The sequence below is a fragment of the Equus quagga genome, chromosome 4 (genome assembly GCF_021613505.1).
Source record: "Equus quagga isolate Etosha38 chromosome 4, UCLA_HA_Equagga_1.0, whole genome shotgun sequence".
Lineage (NCBI taxonomy): Eukaryota > Metazoa > Chordata > Mammalia > Perissodactyla > Equidae > Equus > Equus quagga.
In genome coordinates, this window is record NC_060270.1 from 5,895,390 (window position 1) to 5,919,262 (window position 23,873).

The window sequence follows — 23,873 nt, forward strand, 5'->3', positions numbered from 1 at the left end:
AAATTCATTATCTCAACTGTAGTGATGACTTCAAGGGTAAATACACTTGTCCAAACTAACCACACTGAAAAAAAAAACTAATCAAACTGTATACTTTAAATATGTGCAGTTTATAATCCATCAAAGTACACCTTAATAAAGCTATATTTTATAAGATCCAACTGCAAATAGGATTTAAAAAAAAAAAAAGAGGATACTATTAATGACATTCTATTCCAAGCACCCTAAATATCTGTTTAATTTTACAAATCGTTAGGTTAAATGCAGTTGCTTCTTGCTTAAATGGAGATATTTTTCAAATTTGTTACAGCAACTAGCAACTGATGCTAAATTCTCTATGAAGGAAAAAATTGGGCAAACCGTTAACTGAATAAGCTTGGTGGGAAGAGCTAAGATCCTTGGTTGGACATTGAGTGGATCTCTCCCTTCAGTTTCCAAACATTTGGTTCTAAGGGCATAATCCAATTATCTCTTCAAAATCAAGACCTATGTTGAAATACTCATTTTCCTTATTTTCAAAAACATAAGAAACAAAATATTTACTCTTTACCATGACAGTAACAGCTATATCAACAGTGTTACAATCTTGATATGCTGTGCCAACCCTTTAAGCTTTATGAGGCCCCTTTCCAATGATCCCATTCATAGCATCTGTATTTTAAAGTCAATTATTCTAGGAATGCTTTATTTTTCTTTTTGTTGGCTTCTTTTTCAACAGTATCTCTTGAATTTATAAAACACAAGACCAAAGCAATTAAAAGGCATAACCACATTCCCTAAATGACTGGTTATCTCCTCTTCGCTGTTTAACCAGCAGCTATCTAGATATTCAGATCTATTTTAAGACAATACACAGTGAAACACAGGCAGGAGAACTCATATTTTGATAAATTACAAACTATCGTTCTCACTCGTCATCAGTTCCTGTATTCTCTTCCCACTGTCTCTGGAATTTGCCACTTCTGGCGTATGCCCTGTACACAAAAGGCCAGGTCAGCCGATTTCCATTACAAAAGGAAAAGGAAAGCTTATTGCTTAGTAATGTTTGATAGCCTCAAAACACAATCAGGATATATATAAATACACTAGGGAAAAAAAGGTGCTAATACATTGTGCCACTTCAACAAACAAAAAAATCAAATGTATAAATATATCTAATATCTGGTATTAAATTTTTTATTTTAAAAACACTTGCTTTGGGGCTGGTGGTGTAGTGGTTAAGTTCGCACACTCTGCTTCAGCGGCCTGAGGTTCGCAGATTCAGATCCCAGGTGCAAACCTATATACCACTCATCAAGCCACGCTGTGGCAGCATCCTGCATACAAAATAAAGAAAGACTGGCACAGATGTTAGCTATGATTTTATTTTTAATTAAACAATATTATCCTTGATCTTTTCATTATGTGAATTCATTCTCTGTTTTTTATATTTACTAACCAAAATTGCTTAATTGACCATAGTATGTCCCTTAGATATTTGGAAAATTCCCAAACTTTGCTTTTTGCTGCTCAAGAGCCAATAAAAGGGCATAATCTGGATGTGATGCTAATAAACTGAAGATGATGAAATGGTAGTGAAATCAGGTGTGTTCTTTTTTGTGTTTATTCACAAATGTTTGTTGAGCACTTACTATTTTCCAGGCCGTGGGCTACAGGAACCTTCAGTTTGAGCTGCTACTTTATCTTCTCCTTCTTTATTTTCCTCTATCTTGTCCTTCCTCACTTCCTCCTCACCAAAGCAAGTGGGGTTTTTTTCCTTGGTGAGAAAGATTGGCCCTGAGCTAACATCCGTGCCCATCTTCCTCTACTTTATATGTGGGACACCTGTCACAGCATGGCTTGATAAGCAGTGCATAGGTCCATGCCCAGGATCCAAACCAGCAAACTCTGGGCCACCAAAGCTGAGTGTGCAAACCTAACCACTGCGCCACCAGCATGGCCCCAAACAGGTATTTTTGAAGCGCTTAAAAGATCTTTCCTCTCATAAAACAATGCAAACTTTCCTCTGACACTATATAAATATTATATTCTTAGCAAGTGCTTTTTCACTAGTTAGTAGAAAGATGATATTTGGTTCAGTCTCTGTCTAAATTAATACAATTTGAATTATAATGAGATACAACAAATGCGTTAGAACTATGTTTGAATTTCATACCCAGCCCAAGGGTTTGGGTGTTTGCTTACCTCGGACTTTAAAATATTTCACATGGTTTGCCACAGCCTCTGAAACACTTTCATCTGGGCAGGTTTTTACACCATTAGGAAAGAGAGATCGCCTTCTTCTGAGCAACCACCGTCTCTCAGCTTCCCTGTGGTCCAGAGGTCCTCTCTTTGCAGTAGACAGAGAAGGGTCTGTGGATGCTGAGTTGGTCAGGAGGAAAGAAACTGCACTCTCAGGTTCTTGGATCTCTTCTAAAGGTAAGTAGGTTTGTGCTACAGAGTGAAAGCATAAACAAGGCTTCTGATGGTGAATTAAGGTACAGTATGAAAGGTAATAAAGCAAAACTGACATTTGTGCCATTTGGATTTTGAAGTCAATGCTCAGATTATGGACATGCATGCCTAAGGAGAGGAGGAGTGAAGCATTCAATCTTTTCTCCATTTAATTCCTACTCCTTTATTTCAAGACTGTTAGCTATTGAAATCAAGTGTATATCCAATTTCAGCACAAGAAATAAGAGGAAGTAGGTTTTGAACCAGGAATTACCAAAAAGAGGAAAACCAAAATTATTGAAAGAGATTTTAAAACAGTTTAAATGAAGTAATATCAAAGATTAATACAGTAGTATTTGAGTCAATTTCTTACAGCAGTCATATCAAATAATGCTATTTTTAGAGATTATATTACAAAGAAAGATAAAAACAATGTAGATTTTTAAATACCTGTTAACGATGGAAGGTTTCCTTCTATCAGGACAAATATCAAAATACCCAGAGAAATCTTCCCAAAATGAGGAAACATAATCATATAGGCCAAAATCAAAGGAACGAGGAAAGGCCGAAATCCTTAACTGAGCACCAAAAGCCTTGAAACTTCCAACAACAAATTCTTACAGGAAAGGTCTAACATTTAAAAGGTTATGTTTGAGAATTGATAACCATTCTAAAACTATTATAAATTAGCTTAAATTAAAAATGGTGTCCTTTCAAAGTACCTCTCACTTCCCTTCTGAAATAACCAGCACGCTATGAAAGCAGGAGAGATAAGCTAATTAGAACAGATGGGGAGAGACAATTTCTTTAATCTAGCCAGCTAAGCTCTTTACTAACACACTCTCCTTGCCTTTAACAAGCAGTTCACTTAAAAATACTACGTTTCACATACAATTCACTGAGTTTTACAATTTTTCTGAATCTATTACTCAAACCTGATAGATTCACATGTTCTCTGGGTTCCTCCAGGGCCTATGATTTGTGAGCATAAAATGCCCAAACTGACTATACCTATCTACTTGAGAAATACAGAGCTACGTACAAAACACAATCAGTTTTCTCGGAGCTGTTTCTCTTTGTAATAAAGCTACTGTCTTGTAAATTTCCTTCCTTGATAAAAAGCTTTGAAAATCTCTCACTATAACCACTTACTATGTCTCTTCCTTATCTACAAAATGAGCTAGGAATAGTAAAGCTAACTTATGACAGAGCTGTTGTGAGGATTAAATTAGTTAAATGCTTAGAATACTGCCTGGCACATACTAAGCACACAATATAAATGACAGCTATGTGATAACTTCATTGCTTAATTTGCTCATAAACAGGAGGCCCAGTGTGTTTACCTACATGAGGAACTTGTAACCAAGAAAGGATATCTTTTACCACAATGGGACCAGATAAAATTCTTTTATTAGGGCAGTTGTTTTTATCAAATAAACCTAGTAGAAAGCTATTAGTCAACATCCCTGTGGAAGCTATGATTTACTATCAAATAGCAGTGAATTTATATCTTATGTCACATTCTCTGGAAAAAAAATGTTTTGTAAAGATCTAAAGCACCTTTCTCTTGAGAATCCTAAACTAGTCCTGACCCTGATTTCTCTAGCCCCCAAAAGGGATGCACTCAGTTGTAAGAGAAGAGACAACCTGGGTGGGTACAGGCCACACCAGCAGAAGGAAGCCTAAAAGAACCATGTCCTTTAACAGCCCCTGGGCAGTTTCCAAATTTCAACAAGGACAAGCTTAGTTATAAGAGTCTCTACAGAGGGAAGCAGGGGCCTCTGGTTTCCAACAGGGTTTTATACAGTTCTGGTCAAGCAGGCCTTCAAAGAATACATGTCTACTCAGAGTTCTTCCAGTCCAGACACAGTTCAACAATTAGAGGTCATTTTCACAACAAAAAAATATAGGACACAGATGACATTTCACATTTATTTTAGCTGGGTACCTTTCCAAAGAAAGAGTATTAAAAGAAAGGAAACCTAAGATAATTTCCTATGAAGAAAGGGCTTAAGCTTGGTATTAAGCCAAAAGTAATTAAGGCATAAATGAATGATTTTATATGACTAAAATCTGGGTAACAGGGGGCCAGCACTGTGGCTGAGTGCTTAAGTTCGCGCGCTCTGCTTCGATGGCCCAGGGTTTTGCCAGTTCGAATCCTGGGCACAGACATGGCCCCGCTCATCAAGCCATGCTGAGGTGGCATCCCACATGCCACAACCAGAAGGACCCACAACTAAAAAATACACAACTATGTATTGGGGGCTTTGGGAGAAAAAGGAAAAAAATAAAATCTTTAAAAACAAAAAACTGGGTGATAGTGAGAAGATGAGGACAAAACACATATTGGAAGCAGATTAGAAAAGGGCTCTGCATAACAAGTCTAGAGGTATGCTTCCCCCAAAGATAAAAAGAAGCTGATTTTAAGAGAGATTAAACTTTTTATAAGTCCTAGTTAAAGTGATTGGATATGACTTAAAAAAAAAGCTACCATTTTTTTTAATCCCAAGAGTTGTGAATTAAAAACAGTATTACCTTCTCTAGAAAAGCTTTCCCTGTCCACCAACAACCCCCTTACTGCCTCTGTACACCTCTCACTATGACACACACACCCACGTAGGCTGAACTTCTTCCTGTGCTCTCAGAGAAACTCTGACTGCTTTTACCAGAGAAATTGAAAATGTTCATATGTCCATTTCTCCCATTAGAGCACAAATGACTCAAGAGTAAGAGCTGTTGTTCATTTTTTGTACCTAGCAAATTGCCGGCTATAAGTAGATGCTCAAAAACTGTGCCCCGAACTGAAAATCAAATTAACTATATGCCTATTAAAATAAGAAGAAAAATTAATGTAAGCATCAGTTATACGATTTTCACTGGGTATCATACAATTTAAAGTTTATTTCTAAGAATGGCTCGCTTTTCTTAAGAAAAAAATTACACTTCAATTTAATGAATTGGAAACGTTTAATATAAAATGCTGATATTCTCAAAGCATTATTTCCACATGAATTTAGGAAAATGAATTTTAAGCAACCTTCAAAACATGATAAAGGACAGTGGTATCTTTGAAAAACAAACAAAAAAGTTAAGAAGTCACAAGAAGATATAATATACACTTGCTTTCCCAAAATTAGATTTACAAAATAATTAACAGTCATCTACAAAAGTCCCCTCCCACACACACATAAATTGGGAATGAAACACGTAATTATAACCATCTTTATAGGAAATCCCCAGTATAAAGATGGTTGACAAGATTAACAAAAACTTAAGGACACTGAGGCTTAACTGACCCCCTCAATTCACATGATTTTGAAATAAAACGTCCCGACTTCTACCTTTATCTTAAACTGCCTTTTCTTCACTGCTTTATATACAGTTACAATGTAAATTCAGGAGATGCTTCAAACAGAAGATTAAAACGATATTCTTAAAAAACACGTTTCTTACCTAAGAAAATACAATATAATTGTCCCCTCAAAATATTCCTGATAACATTAGAAGGTTGCGAAGTATTTAATCATATATAATACCACCATCATCTCATGAGTTCAGAACTGTTACCTGCACATATGCTCTATGGGGATCACAGGTCTCTAAAAACTACAATTTAAAAATATAAAAGCAATGAGAGCAATCTGGCTTTGCACATGAATACTGGGTAAACAGAGCTACAAAATTACATATTTAGTTCTAATAATTAATAAATAGGAACTTGAGGTTTTTTTTTTTAATTAAAGTTATGAGGACACCAATTTTTTCTTCCATACTTACAGAAACATATATTCTGGGATATTAGGATAGGATAGGAGTCAGTGTTTATATAGCTATACCTCAAATAAACTAAGTTGAGCTATATATATAATTTTTAAAAACCTATTTTGGATAGCTAAAATTTTTTGTTCCAAATTTCACTCTGAATGAATGAACTAAATTCTCAGATCCCCACAAATGACATGAAAAGAAATGGAAAACAAATAACAATTAGAGCAGAGTAACAGTTCCATTTAGCGATTGAGAAAAATAAGCTGCGCTTTGAAAGAGTGAATTTTATCATCTTCCTAACGTTATGTCTTCTTTTACACTATACAGAAGGGATGCCGTAAATGGCATTTTCTGAAGCCTTCATACTAAATTCTTTTAAAAAATACACAGTATTCATACTGCATGCTTGAGCTGCAAAGAATAGAATTACAATATAATGTGACTTGTCAACAAATTTGACAAGTACTGGGGCTGGCACCGGGGAGGACCTAACTGCCCCGCCTCCTAGGTTTGTGGAAGTACGGATGACACCGCTTCATCATCTACAAACACATTCCCACATTACATATGCTATTGCATAATCCAAGCATACTTAATCAGAAAAATATCAAATATTTATGAAATTTTAATTTCTATCTAAGTTTATCTACAGCACTCCCATTTCCACTCCATCTATGAGATCCCAACAATTCTAATAATATATCTTATACAGTTTAAATAATATTCAATGACTTAGAAAACTACTGCAAGTTATTTTCTTCTCTGTGAGCTTGCTAACACAAATGCTGGTAAGCAGCTTTCCAGTAATCGCATAGAACACCTGTGTCAAGCTTGTGCAGATTAACTAGTACTGCTGCCCTTCTGTTGCTGTAAATGAAGTTTCAAAATGAGCTCTCGAATATCTTCTCTTTTGGTCTTTATTACATGACGAGGAAACCATTTCTCCAAATGAATGGGAAGTTCAAAGTTAACAATAGGATCCTAACAAGAGAAAAGAAAAAAATGCAATCACCTTAGTAGTATAATTTAAATTTGTTTTGATTTCACTTTTACAAGAAATGAGAAATTGCTAACTTTTTTTAAATAACAGCTTTACTGAGATATAATTAACATACCACACAATTCACCCAAAGTATTCAATTGAATGGTTTTCAGTATATTCCAAGTCGTGCAACCATCACTACAATCAACTTTAGAACATTTTCATTAAGTTGCCAACTTTTCAACGTCAAAATTAATATCATTCATTCTGCTACAAGGCATGTTCATGTGAATTAGTGCAAACAGAATTGGTAAATAGAGAATGATTCAGCATAATGCAAAAGTCAGGCTGGTTTGAACACAATTTTTTTCCAACATGTTAATATTCTGAAACTATTAAAACAAAAAGAAAGCCTTAGCAGTAAATGAAGAATTTCAAATAAAAAATAGGAAATCCTGCAGAAGGGCCTTTTTAGTGCAAAAAGTAGCCATGGCTTAAAGAACTGCCATATTTTCCACTATATTAAAGCTTAACTGAGAAGATACAAGTTGCACCTGCAAAGACATTTCCTTCTGTGTTCAAAAAAATTACTAACTGCTGAAGAAGGCCACCCCTACATCATGTTTCCAGATTTGATGAAACTATTAGAAGCCAGATGTAAGGACTTAAATCCTGAAGAAGGAATTAAGAGTCCCAGGGTATAAAGCTTACAGGATGGACTGACTGCGATTCTAGGAGCAAAAGTCAGCGGAGATTTAACTGTACAAATATTCTTTTTAGAATTAACACTGTCTTTGTTAAGGGTTAGTTACAAAGTTCCACAAGTTTTAAGTGGTCTATCCCAAACCTCTTTTTTTCAAACTAAGCTCTGTTACATTAGTGCAGCAATTTGTAAAACACAAGGTTTAATTTTTCAAGTTTTCCCTCCAGGAATTTTAAATGCTGCTACAACATTATTAGAAGTATATTCTACTGACTGGGGCTATATAAAGTAGAATTGTGTAACAGACTCAGAATACGTTATGTAATAATATTATGCAATAAAAACAAAATCAAACCTCTTTGGAAAGAGTATTAGAAGACCAGAATTGTCACCCTATAATGAAGCTCCAGTGTGGAATAAAAAAGGAAAAAATCAACATGACATATTTAATAGTTTCCATAATGTGCACCATCTTCTACAATATATTATCATTCCATCCCAATCATACCAAAAGTTATAACTGCATATTACAACTTGCATGCTTTGAAAGTATCTTTAAGGATTCTCCAAGCAAGCTTCTGGTCAAAAATATGCTGCTCCTATACCCACTTCAGCAATAATACTGGTAACGACTGAAGCAATGAGCTGACAGTTCAAACAGCAAAGAGTGATTCCTAGCTATTTAGAATTCTTCTTTGATATTGCTACAGTTCCTACAGAGTCTCTGATGAGCTAGAAAATAACACCCACACTTATTGTACTTATCTAGCTTATGGTTTTCTGAGCTTCTCGAACATGAGTCTTTTTGTTTTGAGAATTTTTCTTCACATTTGTGTCTGCCTTACTCTCTTCTCTCCCCCCACAATCCTCTGGAACTCCAATTACATGTAAATTAGACTTTCTGACTGTATCACATTTGTCTCTTATGCTCTGTTCTCTTCTTTACATTATTTTTTCTCTGAGCTACAGCTGGATACTTTCTACTGTATTTTTTTAAGTTCTTTAATCCTATCATATGCTGTATCCAGTCTGCTAACAAACCCATCCAACACGTCCTTAAATTCAGATATATCATTATGCACTTTCAGTTCTAGAATGCCCACTTGATTTTTTTTTTAGTAGATTCCATCTCTTCATCTATTTGTCCATCTTTGACTATTTTCCCTAACGCATTCATCAAATCATTTTAAAGTTCTTATTTGCAAACTCCAATATCTGGACTATATGTGGTTCTATTTCTTTTTTTTTCCCTTTCTTGATTACCTGTCACATTTTCCTGCTTCTTTGCTTGCCCACTAATTTGTGATTGTATGCTTGTAATTGTGAATAAAAAACTTGTTTATATCTTTACATACCTTAAAGAAGCTTTCCACATATTGCAGTAAATATACTCCACAATCACTGCTGTTATCTTGTTTAGGAACTTTAGGGCACAGGTCCACCATGTTTGTTTTGCTGAATTCACGATGAGTTTTTCGTTTAACTTCCCACTCTACCTCTAAATACCTGAAATCATCAAAAAGTGTAGTGACTCAAGTAGAAATCTCTGCCAGATGTGTTGCCTCAAGCAAAATTTCCAAAGACTGAACTTTAACAGTACAAATTACAGTAAGCGAGGCTGACAGTGCTAGTTTAAAGAAAATCATTTGAATTTCAAACTAAAAGCTAGACTTTTTCAACAACTCAACTTTTACAATTCATATACATAAAGTCATTTATATTACAAAGTAAACTGACAAATTACTTTAAAACTTTAGTTGCTAGTTTTTTCCAGGTCCCATAGTAAATTACAAAATTATACGTATATACACACACACTCATGTAATAAGAATGTGAAAGAGTTCTTATTTTTTTGTAAAGTGCTACTTTGATAACCACTAATATTTGCAATGCTCCGTTGTAAAATTATGCTTTTTGTGCAATTATGAATAAAAATTCCAAATTTACTTTGGATATAATCCTTGAGAAATATTAATACTTAAATATTAACACATAATAGGGAATATTGATTACTGATTAGATTTATAGGCCTCATCTAAATACATAATAAAATACAATTGATAGTCTTTTCAGTAATTCTTAAGACAGCTTCAAAGTTACTGAGATTTTAGATAAGAGACTGAGGGTAAAACTGTCATCACTTACTCTCGTAAATTCTGAACCGTGTTTTGTATAGAAGCAGCTTTCAAGGAGTCTAGTATGAGAATGCATGGCCTATGAAAAGAAAATGAACAAATCAAGATATACATATTTGTATATGAATTAAACCTAAATATCTGAAAAAACTGTATTATTACAGCTTGTACCTACCTTTTACACATTTTCTTTGGTACTGACATATTCGTCTCGGTACTCTGAAATAACATGAATTTTTATGACTTTGCAATTAAAGCTAGTTTAAATAAATTAATATTCAGTTACTCTTTAAAATGTTTAAAACACTTTGAAATTAAAATTTCAAATAAGAGTTATTTTCATTATCTGAAGTAGGCCAACTTCATTTTTTCAAAAATTAATTGATTTATTTTCTTACACTGGTGAAACAGGAGTTTATACACTTTTATATGTGGCCTCAAGAAATTATGGAGCTTTAACGTCGCCTAAAAAACAACTTGAAACTTTAATTTATTCTGTTCACAGTTACCATCTTAAGCAAAGATAAACAAGTTAATTTAACCTGTCCTTATCTACATTCTCTAATTTAATATATGATGTCAGTAGAGATACATTTCTTCCCTTCGAAGCACAAGAAGCAGAGTATTAATGTGTATTAAGGGAAAAGGGATGGAGTGTTTTGTTGTTTTTCTTGATAAACTTGAGAAACAACAGATCAAACTTAAACAGATTTCTTCAATGCAGAACTTCTCAGTACCATTATTATTCTAACATAATAGTGAATCTCTAAGAGAAGAACATGACACAGGGTTTACCCAACCTAACTGACCACAGAATTTTTTTTTATCATAAACTGCATCTTAGAACAAGTGTTCCAAGGAACCCAATTTGGGAAACATGGCTCTAGAAGGAAGAAGGAACTGCCCTATCCTGCCACTGTAACAGCAGAAAAGGAAACCTCCTTCCTTCTGCCCTCCCTGTACCAATGACAGTAAAGACAGAGGCTGATGCCAGGGAGGCTGCTGCTGTCTATACACACAAAAAATCATTAGGTGGCTTCCTGAATCAATTAGGACACCAAATCTAGACCATGCATACCAGTTCAGAGGTCCATACTGAGAAAAGTTAACAGTGACTATCTTAGCATCAGGAGTCATAGCATTGACCTTGTGTCTACTTTGAATGATTTTTACCAACAATTTACAATAATAGAAAGTAGACTATAAAATATGCTTGATTAGGTCATTAATTACACTAAGTTCAGAAAACTGTTGACACAATGAAGAATAAAAGTACATCGAACCCATAGAAATTAGAAAAGTAGCCAACCAAGATGATCAGATAAACTACTAAATAAACAAACCTAGGGAGTTAAAGTAAGCTTAACAGATGCAAGAAGAAGAATAATTTCTCTTGTTTTCTTTCCTACCTCCAAAAAATATATCAAAGAATCATGAAACAGCAGAATTTAACTACGGTCCACCGATAGCCATCATGGCCCCCTATTTTACGGATAAAATTATTGTATTCATGAGTCTTCCTTCCTTCACATTTATAAAGATCACACTTACTTGGGAATCCTCTGTAGCCAAGGATAGTGTTGAAGTAGCATGTTGATCATTGTCTAGTTAGAAATAACAAAGCAGTTATGAGTGTTTATGTTTAATACAAAGCATTTAGATAAGCATAACCTCTAATTTGTATGCACAGTAGTTATTAAAGGGAAAAAAATACCTGGGATCTATTTAACTTTTTTTCATGCTTAACGTATGAAAACAAATTCAATCAACAGATAAAACTAACAATGGTTAGCTGTTATCAGACAGCACATAAAGCCCAAAGCCAAAACCTGAAATACCAGTTAACTGAGCCAGTTTCCAATAAAAAGATGATCTTCAAAGACAGGTCACTAATTGAAATGTCTGCTGTTTTAATGTGGAGGATTGTTAATTTCTCTAGTAATGGTTCTTCTAACCTACGATGTGTTGCATAAATACACTTTTGAAGCACAGGAGGATGAGAGAAAATTGAACATGATCAGTAGCTTTATCAGTTTTTCTTTCTCTCCCTCTAAAGAAGCATTCTGGCCAGTATTAATGGTAATGGCCATTATTAATTCCTCTTGCTGCTTAGGCTACAACTATAAAACACATAATTTTGATTTTTTTTCCTCAAAGAAAGTAGGCTTATTTAACTAAAATTTGGATTGTAACATAAGAAAATGGAAGAATTATAAGAAACCCCTATAAGATATTATAGTATTAATAAATAATTAATATTAATTATTATATTGTTATCAATATATTAATATTACTAATATACTGTATTATATATTATTATCATATAGTAATACTAATATAAGAGATATTAATATATTATAGGAGATATTACCTAGCCAAATTACCAGTGTCAAGAAGAAGTGTGTTCATTCATATTAAGGAAAAAAGGGAGATTTCAAGCTATGCCTGAAGATCACAGCATGAATTCTTAGTCACGTTAGCAAGATTATTCCATAACAAGTGCTATTATAAAACTTGATATATGGGCTGGGCCCACGGCCTAGTGGTTAAGTTCAGCATGCTCTGCTTCGGTGGCCCGGGTTCACAGGTTCAGTTCCCAGGCACAGACCTACACCACTCATCAGTCATGCTATGGCAGCAACCCACAGACAAAATAGAGAAAGACTGGCACAGATGTTAGCTCAAGGCGAATCTTCCTCAAGCAAAAAGAGGAAGATTGGCAATGGATGTTAGCTCAGGGCGAATCTTCCTCAGCAAAAAAAACCCTGATAAAACAGTATAACTTAAGAATTACATTTGTCTATACAGGAGGCTGGGCATCTATCGTGAAAATTTCAGACTTCTTATTCTTTATTCTAATAAGTTTAATGACAATAAATAACTATACTATCTTTTAACTTAATATTGTTCACTCTATCTTTTTACTGTTGTCATCATTATTAACACCATCATCTACGTGAAGCTTATCACCTATTGCTTTGTTGCCATGTTGGGACTGCTGAGCCTGGGCCTGCTGGGTCATGGTTTGTGGGAAATCTTCATACACAGCTTCTTCTAACCACGGAAAACAAATGACTGCAAGATACCAGTGAGACCTGTTGAAAAAGAAACACAATAACAAAAGATGGAAATGATGCAGAAGAATGTGTCCTAGAGCTACAGCTGGGAAAGTAGATGTGACAGATTTCATAGGGATTTTGAAGAAGCCCACTGTAATATCAGATAGAACATAGAACACACATTCCCAAACTAATTAAATTAGGAAGAAGACTTAGGGTGAAATCTGAGTAATTCAAACTTATTTACTTTCATATGATCAGTGTTTCCTGTTGAGGATCTGCTCTAATAAATAGACAAACAGACTCATAGTATCACCTTTTTTCTCTTAGTGCTTAAATGGCTTGTTCTCTTAAATATTTGAAGATTCTTCCTAAAATCTTTTGACGTTTTATTTAGAAAATCTTTTCTTGAGTCCAAAAATAAAAATTCAATGTCTCAGTCATTATAGTCTTTAGGGCATTTGTAATTTTATTTTTTTCACTATACTTACAACATAACCACTGTCAAACCAAAATCCAAGATAAGTAACTCATTGTTTTAGCTATTTCTTTAAAAATAAATAATAATACCTGGGATTTATGTACCCATATTTTTTACTGATTATTAATCTAAAAATATACAAAATATTTTTTCTGCACTCCAAGTTTATTTTTAAATAATCTGAAATACTCACGACTCATTTACAGGCACAAAGATGTAATCTTTATTAAAGATGTTTATATGACGAGTCCATGTTCTTACTCTTTTATGTCTTCTCTGCGCCATTCTGGGAATATGAAAGAGATATATTTAGTATATAAAAAAATTTAAAATTTAAGATAAAGATTCCAAGAGTATTTTTTATATACCGAAAAATGCTAGGTTTAGTTTATTTAACCATCTTCTTCAAGATATATAACATTTAACACACTAGAAAATTATCTCCTTTTATTAACTCCTGGTTGTTCTTAAATTTGATCACTATAAACAATAATGTAATGGATAGAAGAAAGGCAACAATTTATAAAACGTTTTATAGATTCCAAAAGTGGCTCAGCAACTGAACACAGCTATATCTATTTATTCTGTTTAGTTTCATCTGGGCATGATATAAAATATTATCATTACGCCTTAGCAGAATTGTCTAAATCTTATACCTGTGACGAGGGAGGTGTTAAAACCTACTGGAAGAGGAGAAACGAGGCATATATTCTTAGATTTTTAAAGATGAAACTCAACTCCCTTCATTTCATATACAAGGAAACTATAGGACAACGAGTTAAGTATATCCAACATTCATCCATCTTTCATTTTATTTCTTCAACAAATATTTATTATGTTCCTAAGAACAAATAATGAAAATCATACACAATGACCTAAAGGAATTTACAAAATAATGAATGCAGAATAAAAAACTACAACAAATAACTAAAACGTAAGTGTCAGAAGAGAGACAAAGGAATTCTCTAATAGCATCCAGGAAAGCCATCTAGAGAAGTGTTAGGACACACGAACACCATATCAGGGAGGTTAAGGAAGGAAGATAATCAAACCAAGTTTGGATGTCAAAAAATGTTGTAGGAAAGGGATGGCATTTAAGAGTGGCATAAAGGAGGTGGTATGTGACTTCTGGCTTAGTCCCTGAAGAACCTCTTTTTATACAGGGAATTACATAAATCATTAAGTCCTTATATATTTATATACCAAGTAATACAGGAAACAGACATTTTTGCCCCATCCCTGTTCATCTGAGTATCTAACCAGACTCACATTAGGAGTAAGATGGGATCCAGAATGGGCTAAAAGATATGGAAGGAATTAGACACTATGTAGAAGATTAATTTCATAAATAATCGGAAGTCATACATTTACTGAGTTTTCTTACTTCAGAAAGACCCAACCATTTCAATGATTATAAACAACTATTTTCAGCCAGTGCCCAGTCTGTTCATTTGTTTCCATTTGGAGATCCTAAGGACCGACCCCTGGTTCTCCTTTGCTATGCTGATGTCTGGAAGATTTCCTGATTGTTCTAACCTCATTTGATTGGGAATAGATTAGACACAGGATGGGGCAAGGAGGAGAGACAAGATTATGGGGGCCACAACATAATCTCTTATTCTCAGTTCCTAACTGGGTAGAAAATCCCCAATTAAATGTCTAACAGTTCTCTCCCCATCCAATGATATACATGATTATTATCTTTTATTTTGAGTTCCTAGCATGTTCCACGCACTGAGCAAAAGGCACTGGGAATAGAACAGAAAATAAGATAGATGAAGTTCCTGACCTCATGAAGCTCATACTTTAGGATGAGAACAGAAAATGAACAAGCAAACAAAGAAATAAATTATTAGAAATCATGTTGTGAAATAAAAAAAGTCCAAGGAGAAGAAATTTTAGTCATAAAATAGAGTTTTTCAGTGACTGTGAAGCTGGGGAGATACTGGCCAGGCCAAGGACATCGGATCGCATTGTCCTCCCAGCCCTTCAACCCGCCCCCGAAGCCTCTCAATAAAATGGCTTGATCCAAAAAACTTTTAAAAAAGAAAGAAAATAGGAAAGAACTTAGCATATTTGAAAACTGACAGGAGGTGGGCTGAGCTGAAGTATGGTAACTGAGGGGAGAGAATGTTGTAAGATGAGTTTAGGAAGATGGACAGAAGCCACATCTGGAAGGACCTCAGAAATCATCATAATGAGATTTTGTATCATTTAGTTTGCAATTTCCTAACACTAGTAGTTTGAGCCTCCCGTCAGGGATTTACTGGCCATTAAGGTTTATAACCCTTGCCACTTTGTTTCTGCAGTATCTTGTTTATTTTACATATTTGTAGAGATTCTTTGTGTGAATACTAATTATACACATATCAGGCCAAGCATTAGTATGAGTATTTGTGTGTGTGCGCGCATACCCATATATACATGTATGTGTATATATAAGATACTATAGTACTATATATAGTGTATATATATATGACACAATATAATATATACTATATATAATATACTATACTATATGTCTACTATATATATAGTAAATACTATATACTATACTATATATACTATATAGAGAGATTATACACTTTACTATATATATACTATATGTAAGATGCTAGAGAGAGATATATATATACACTATATATGGTATATATACTATGTGGTACATAAAACATATACATAGTATATGTATCTAGTGTCTTACACATATATCTTACCCTGGAATACGCCACTCATGTAACTGTTTTGTATTACTTTTATATATGATCAGGCATACAATGCCTAATTTAAAAATTTTTTTTAATTTTTTAAAAATCTAAAAATATAGCAGAATCTACTTACTTTCATTTCCTCAATGTCTAGGTGGTATGCCAAATTCATAATCTCTACATTGACCAGTAATCTTAAAATAAAATGTGGGATTAAATGCATGGTACCAACTGTCAATTTCTATATCAATAAAATAGAACAGGAGGGCATCAGAAATGTTAAATATCAAATTTATTTAATAAATCTTCTCCTTCCATATAACCCTCTCTGCTAATCCTGAGTATCAGGAATATTTTCAAATTGCAAATTTTTCTCCGTAATTAATGCTGACAGGGATTGTCCGTCAATACAAGTTCCAAATCTATAAAGACACTCAAAATGTAGATGACCACACATCCTAGTTTGTCTAGGACAGCCCCGGCACACATGTGTTGCCCAGTGTTAACTATTAATAAAGGCTCCTTTTACTCTCTCAAGTGTCCCAATTTAGACCATAAATTACATGGTCACAACACTAGAAACAACAGAAAGAGCTTGAACTTTGAAATTGGAAAGCTACATCCAAATTCAGATAACTTATCTAAATTCTTTAAGCTGCAATTAATAAAGACAATGGCACTTATCTCACAAGATTATTGTAGAATCCAACAAAATGACTTTATGTTCGCTGGCATGGTTCCAAGCAGGCTCTCAATAAATGTTAACACTCTCCCTATTCATACCCTCTTGCACCAACAATACAAAACACCTTATCCACTTAATTATCTTCTTACTTGCTTATTATTCCTATTATTTTAAAGGGATGAAACACACTCTCACAGCCACATTTTAAAGGCAGTCCAGTGCAACAGAAACTTCTCCAGACTGGAGGGTAGAAGATGAAGACGTAAGTACCAACCAGTTCTGCCCCCAGCAGAGTCTGCCAATCTTCACCGATCTGCTTCCTCGTCTGAAAAACTGGGATATGACATACATGCCCCACATATCTAAAAGGACTTGTCATGAGAGAAAATAATATACAAACATGTACCTTATAAGTTGTAAAGTGGTAGATATACGTTTACACTAACTGTTTTAAAAATAAAAACTCTTCATTTTATCACGGGTCTAGCACACAGACTATCACACGCATTGCTGGGGCGGGGAGAGGGGTGAAGCGGCTCCATGCTACAACGTCCAAGCACTGCCGTCTAGGAAATAAAAACAACTCCCTCCTCCTTTTGGCCTATCCCTATCTACGGCTCCATAGGTTTAGCACTAACCAAAAAACATGTGGACAGAAATTCAGCTAAAGTGTGGGAACAAATATGTTATGTTGTATAGTTACATCAGTTTAAGTAGTATGTTGGTGACGGTCCGACTGGGAAAACAAAAACCACACTATATATTTAAGACAGATAAAACGTAATACAGAGAATTGGCGACACTGGTATAGAAAAAGTGCAAGGCCAAAAGAGAGAGCAGTGAGGCAAGCAGAGATGAGCACAGCAGGAAACTGCCATCCCCTACACGGACGGGCCAGGGGAAGAAGCAGGACCAGAAGACACAAGCTGGAGCTCCAGCAGGTCTGTCCAGCGAGAGGAAACGGCCACTGCCAGAATCCAAGGCATGGAGGGTAAGGAAGAAACAGCCTGGCTTTTCCCTTCCTCGGCCTCCAACCTCCAGTGTCCCCCACAGAACATGCAACTGGAAAGGCGGCCTGGCCTCCGAGTGTCAGCCTCCCCATCACAGGGAGCAGAACAGCGGAAGGGTGAGAAACGCCTCTCAGAGCACGCAGGCCAGGACAGCACAGGTGGGAATACAGCTCACTGCAGGAAGCACCACAAGAAGTTCTTTCACCAGGAGCATCAAAATAGTGTATTTTCCTCTTAAAACTTAAGTACATTGGAAGACTGACTTACGAAAGACTTGGATTATCTTCCGTTAAATTATTTTCCTTTCTCGTCAAGCATTTATAGAAAAAGCTACTAAAAATGTGACTTCGTTCGACAAGTTCATCCGATGCCTTCTCCAATATAAGATACCTATAAAGTAGCACACCACAAAAGTAAGTTATTTTTTAGACTTTACCTGGTCTTCACCCAATTCTCTCATATGTTCTAGAAATCTTCATTTTTATGTCTAGTTAGATTCAAAGCAATCTTGTAATTTGCTCTGATTTCAGCTTTATTTGTTCTTTAGTTACCTGATCTTTCATTAAGATCATTAAAGCAGAAACTGCCCACTTATTTATTCATTTACTTAACAAATATTTATGAAATTCCTAACGTGCCAAGCACCATATTTACACTAGACACACAAAATGAGAGGAAAGAAAAAACTACCTGCCCTCAGAGAGCTTACAATCCAAAGAAGTGAGGGCAGAAGGAACTATTAACCAAAGAATCACACAATCAAATATAAAACTGAAATTTGACACTCCTAAATAAATCTATGAAAATGTTAATAACTCTGAGACATGACTAATCTCTAAATACTTAGTCCACTTCTATACTAAAACAACTCTTCAACATAAGCTTGTAATTCAATCATTCAGTGATTAAAGCCTTCATAATTAAAGAACTCGGCTATTCTTAATAGTTCGTGTAGGTCTGAAAATGACCTTGTAATTGCTTAAAAAAAATCAAGAAATAGGAGCCAGCCCAGTGGCGCAGCAATTAAGTTCGCACATTCCACTTGGGCAGCCCAGGGTTCGCCGGTTCGGATCCCGGGTGCAGACATGGCACCGCTTGGCATGCCATGCTGTGGTAGGCGTCCCACATATAAAGTGGAGGAAGATGGGTATGGATGTTCGCTCAGCGCCAGTCTTCCTCAGCAAAAAGAGGAGGATTGGCAGCAGTTAGCTCAGAGCTAACCTTCCTCAAAAAAAAAAGTTAAAAATAATAATAATAATAAAGCATAAAAGACAAACACAACTTGGAATTTTTCTGACATGGTTAAGGGGAGAGTACACTACGTGGAAGGAGATGCAAAGGAAGCTGGAAGTGCTCTTCCTCTTGATCTGAATGATGACAAATGGGTGCATACATATATGAACATTCATTAGTTGTACCCTTAAGATTTATGCACTTTACTACTTGAAAGTTATTCGTCAATTTAAAAAATAAACAGAAAATAGTTTACAAAAAAGAGTCAGAATCTCCTCTGGGGCCGGCCCCCTGGCCGAGTGGTTAAGTTCACGGGCTCCACTTCAGCAGCCCAGGGTTTCACCAGTTTGGATCCTGGGCACGGATATGGCACCGCTTGTCAGGCCACGCGGAGGCAGTGTCCCACATGCCACAACTAGAAGGACCCACAGCTAAAAAATATACAACTATGTACTGGGGAGATTTGGGGAGAAAAATGCAGAAAAAAAAAAGGTTGGTGACAGTTGTTAGCTCAGGTGCCAATCTTTAAAGAGTCTCCTCTGAAAAGCAGTCAGTGAGACAGAGATATGGGTGGTTCAGTGAAAAGTAAGTATAGAAAAATACTATTAGAATTGAATTAGAAATAAAACTTGATTAGTTAATTCCAATGAAACATAACAAAATTAACACCTAAGATGATTCAACTCATCTCACAAACTATAAATTTGACACAATTAGGTGGATACAAAAATAAGTAAGATGTAAGATGCTTAACCTTTCGAAGGAGAATGATCATAATACCACCAAATAACTTTAAAATAAGGCAAAATATTTATAAGTACGATAAAAGAGATGCAAATGAAGTATTACAAAAGTTAATAATATTTGTTTAGAAGATTAGGAAAAGTTGTATGAGAGTACCACTTGAGAGAAACCTTGGAAGAAGAATAAAATTTCAACAGGTTCAGGGCTGACCCAGTGGCATCACAGGCTCCGCTTCAGTGGCTCAGGGTTTGTGGGTTCAGATCCCAGGTGCAGACCTGGCATCGCTCACAGAGCCATGCTGTGGTACCACCCCACATAAAATAGAGGAAGACTGGCACAGATGTTAGCACAAGGACAATCTTCCTCAAGCAAAAAAAACGAGGAAGATTGGCAACAGATGTTAACTCAGGGCCAATCTTCCTCACCCCAAAAAAAAAAAAAATTCAACAGGCTGAGAGGAAGGGGAAAGTATTCCAGAAAGCAAAAATAACACAGGGTATTAAGGCAGAAGAGCGCATAAAGATGGGTTTTGTCTAGTAAACTGTTTGTAATTCAATTCTGCTGGACTATGTAGTATGTGTAGGGTTATTAGTAGATGGCTGAAAAGACAGATTACTGTCATATCAACATCCTCAAATGCCAGGCTGTGTCTGAACTCATTTCGACTGGTAATAAGAAAAGCTCAAAGTTTCTAATGGGAATTGAATTCATGGATTAGTTTAAGAAGAATAACGGTAGTAATAATTTACTTAAGGGATAGGAAAAAATAGAGACAAAAGATACAAGGAGACTAGTTAAAAAGACAGACTAACAATTTAGGTAAGATAAGGAGTACTAGAAAGATCATGATGACAGAGGAAAGAGAATAAATAAATTTGAAAGACAGAATCTACTAAAATTGGCCACTGAGTAAAGAGGCAAGGGAGGGTTAAGAGTCAATGATAATGGAAGGGGCCAGCCCCGTGGCCTACTGGATAAGTTAGGGGCACTCACTTTGGTAGCCCAGGTTCGGTTCCCAGGCACAGATCTACCCCACTCATCAGTGGCCATGCTGTGGCAGCATCCCACATAGAAAATAGAGAAAGACTGGCACAGATGTTAGCTCAGAGCGAATCTTCCTGATTCGCCCTGAGCAAAAAAAAAAAAAGAGAGAGAGACAATGATAATGGAGACTTCCGCTCCCAGCCAAGATAATATAACAGGGACCAGATTTACCCTCCTGCTTGAAACAAGCAAAAAATAGGACAAAATATATGAAACAATAGTTTTCCAAACACTAGACATCAGGTAACCAAGAACAGTGATCCTTGAGAAACGAGAAACACACAAGGTGAGCTCCACTAATGCCCCAGCTTACTGCCTTGATGGCATCCAGACTGCAGCACAGGAAGGAGTAACCCAGGTGGAGACTGACAGACCCCCTGAGTGGAGGAGATGCTGAGAGCTTGAAGAAACCAAGCAGCTCAAGTTTGCAGAAGAGAATACTGAAAAGAAAAGAGCTGTCTAGAAAGAGAACTCCAGACATCTGCAGAGAGTCCTCCTCAAGTATTTAGCAGAATATTGATCAGTGCATGTATATAAGGAAAATATCCAAGCTTCGGGAAGGAACTATCTGGAAAGATTAGAGGGAAACCCAGCATCATGCAGGCTGCAGGAACAGTGCCGCTGCCTATCAGCCAGGCTGGAAAACCTCGTAATTCATCAGGCATTGGGTAGAGTACTCAGAGGGTCTTTCCTCAGTAGTGGGGATTAATTTGTTGGTCTCACCTAACAAATCTTAAAAAAGTAAGACCCTTAAAAGTCTCAAACTGTTTTTAATTTGTGTTAAATAATCTGTGTTTCAGAACAAAACTCAAGAATATTTATAGGAATATAAAAATACCCAGCACCCGGGGCCAGCCCAGTGGCATAGTGGTTAAGTTCACACACTCCGCTTCAGAGGCCCAGGGTTCACATGTTCGGATCCCAGGTACAGACCTACATACCACTTGTCAAGCCATGCTGTGGAGGCATCCCACATACAAAATAGAGGAAGACTGGTACAGATGTTAGTTCAGGGACACTCTTCCTCAAGCAAAAAGAGGAGGCTTGGCAAGAGATGTTAACTCAGGGCCAATATTCCTCACCAAAAGCAAACAAAAATACCCAACATCCAATAAAAAATCACTAGACATGCAAAGAAGCTAAAAAATATATATATATATAACTTACAACAAAGAGAAAAATCAGTCAGTTCAAATCGACCCCAGAACTGACATAGATGTGTGAATAAGCAGAAAAGTACATTAAAAGAGTCATTAGAACTATATTCCAAATGTTCAAAAAGTTAAATAGAGACACGGAAGACATAAAAAAGACACAAATCAAACTTACAAAGATTAAATCTACAATGTCTGAGATGAAGAGAAAATGATAATGTGAGATTTTGAGCCTAAGTAACTAGAATAAGGATAGTATTATCAGTAAAACAATAGGGCTTAGGCAAGATGACAATAAAGTTGGTTTGAGAGGGGTCAGTGAAATACTCAGTGGGAGATATCTGAAAGAATTGTTGGAAATGTAGGTCTAGGGATAACAATCCACAATGGGGGCTAGACACAAATTATCTTTGCCCCCGAAAGTTTATAAAACTTCCCTATCTATACCTTCAGCTTGGCCATACAAAAAGTTGACAATTACTTTTTAATGGAATAGTGATATGGATTTGTAAAATGACAGTCAACTCTTAGAGCACTTAAAGGTATGATAGATAACTACACGGAGTTGCTTCTTCTCAATTCCCAAACTCATCTGTAATGATGTTAAGTACTTCCTTCACCACAATAATACCGTACTCAAAGAAGTATAAATCAGAAACAAACAAACGAAAACAAAAAACCAGTAACTTCTGAAGTATATAGTATCAATGGGAAGTAAAGGAAACTCAATTAGTCAACTCTAGTAAACTCTGGTAGGCAAAATTTTTCAACTCTCAAATCTTAGTAGGTTATTTTTAGCTAGAGATAAAATACTTCAGAGATAAAGACATTTATTTTAAGATTCACAACAAAACCTGTAAAACAAATGAGAAGACCATTTATCATTGTACTTACTTAAGGTAAAAATCAATGATTACATCATTAAGAAACTCTCCTTCTTCTAAGCACTCCAGATCTTCATTAGTTACACCTAATCCCCCTTTAGTAGGTGGTGGAGGATATACAATCAACCTTAAAAAGTAAAAATAAAGTTAAAATACCTTGCTATTGAAAAGTCTATTATCAAAAACATTTGCTATATAGAACAATACAGGGCAGTAGCATTCAATAACTAAAATGTGTAGGGTAAAAAATATTTGACAGCATACAAGCAATTACATTTTCCTCCCTTTACTTTCACAAGCTACTAATAGTACTCTCATTGAGTATCTTTTCACTTCCAATCCTTCCCGTGTGGGCTGGTATCAATACTTATCTAATCAATATGTATCTCTTAATCAGTTACGATGCCTTTGAGGATGTCTCTCTTGTGCACAATTTTTAACTTTCAACAAACTGATGTAATAAATCATAGAAGACTGGCCTATGCTCCACTTTCCACCTCTAAGTTTGAATCCTTAAGACCAGTTCCCTTCCATTTAGTAGAGCCAACAGTCAAAAACTAAGTTCTCCTACTGGTGGATAGTCTACACCAGCAGCTGGGCAATAAAGAAATCAGATGGGAGCTTAGAAGGCAAGTGTCCCATAACAAGGCACTTACAATGTGAAATTCAAGAGAACATAAAGGAAATGGATAATTAGAACACAACCAGAAAGAAGTAGAAAACAGCTGACAACTAATTAGGCACCTTTCTTCTGGCACCCTCTCATAAAGCCTAGAAATAAGAGCAGTTGTGAATTCCTGGCTATAATCTTGGAATAGACAGGGTGGTACTTGTTGCACAAATGTAGCCA

The 23,873-nt window shown here is 35.6% G+C and overlaps 2 protein-coding genes across 9 annotated transcripts in view; both read right to left on the bottom strand.

The window, feature by feature from the left end:
- IMPG2 (interphotoreceptor matrix proteoglycan 2) overlaps nucleotides 1-2,968 on the bottom strand; it is a 66,798-nt gene extending 63,830 nt beyond the window's left edge. The window contains exons 1-2 of the mRNA XM_046658756.1: nucleotides 2,884-2,968; nucleotides 2,185-2,433 (exon numbers count right to left, since the gene is read on the bottom strand). Coding sequence (XP_046514712.1) covers nucleotides 2,185-2,433; nucleotides 2,884-2,968 — 334 coding nt within the window. The remainder of the gene's footprint in view (nucleotides 1-2,184; nucleotides 2,434-2,883) is intronic.
- Nucleotides 2,969-5,344: 2,376 nt separating this feature from the next.
- The window catches only part of SENP7 (SUMO specific peptidase 7), a 140,794-nt gene continuing 122,265 nt past the window's right edge, over nucleotides 5,345-23,873 (bottom strand). For all 8 annotated transcript variants that reach the window (XM_046659227.1, XM_046659225.1, XM_046659232.1 and 5 more), the window contains 9 exons: nucleotides 23,034-23,150; nucleotides 18,232-18,354; nucleotides 13,755-13,847; nucleotides 12,992-13,116; nucleotides 11,573-11,625; nucleotides 10,197-10,240; nucleotides 10,032-10,100; nucleotides 9,242-9,392; nucleotides 5,345-7,182 (listed from right to left, as the gene is read on the bottom strand). In XM_046659227.1, coding sequence (XP_046515183.1) covers nucleotides 7,042-7,182; nucleotides 9,242-9,392; nucleotides 10,032-10,100; nucleotides 10,197-10,240; nucleotides 11,573-11,625; nucleotides 12,992-13,116; nucleotides 13,755-13,847; nucleotides 18,232-18,354; nucleotides 23,034-23,150 — 916 coding nt within the window. In that variant the 3' untranslated portion in view covers nucleotides 5,345-7,041. The remainder of the gene's footprint in view (nucleotides 7,183-9,241; nucleotides 9,393-10,031; nucleotides 10,101-10,196; nucleotides 10,241-11,572; nucleotides 11,626-12,991; nucleotides 13,117-13,754; nucleotides 13,848-18,231; nucleotides 18,355-23,033; nucleotides 23,151-23,873) is intronic.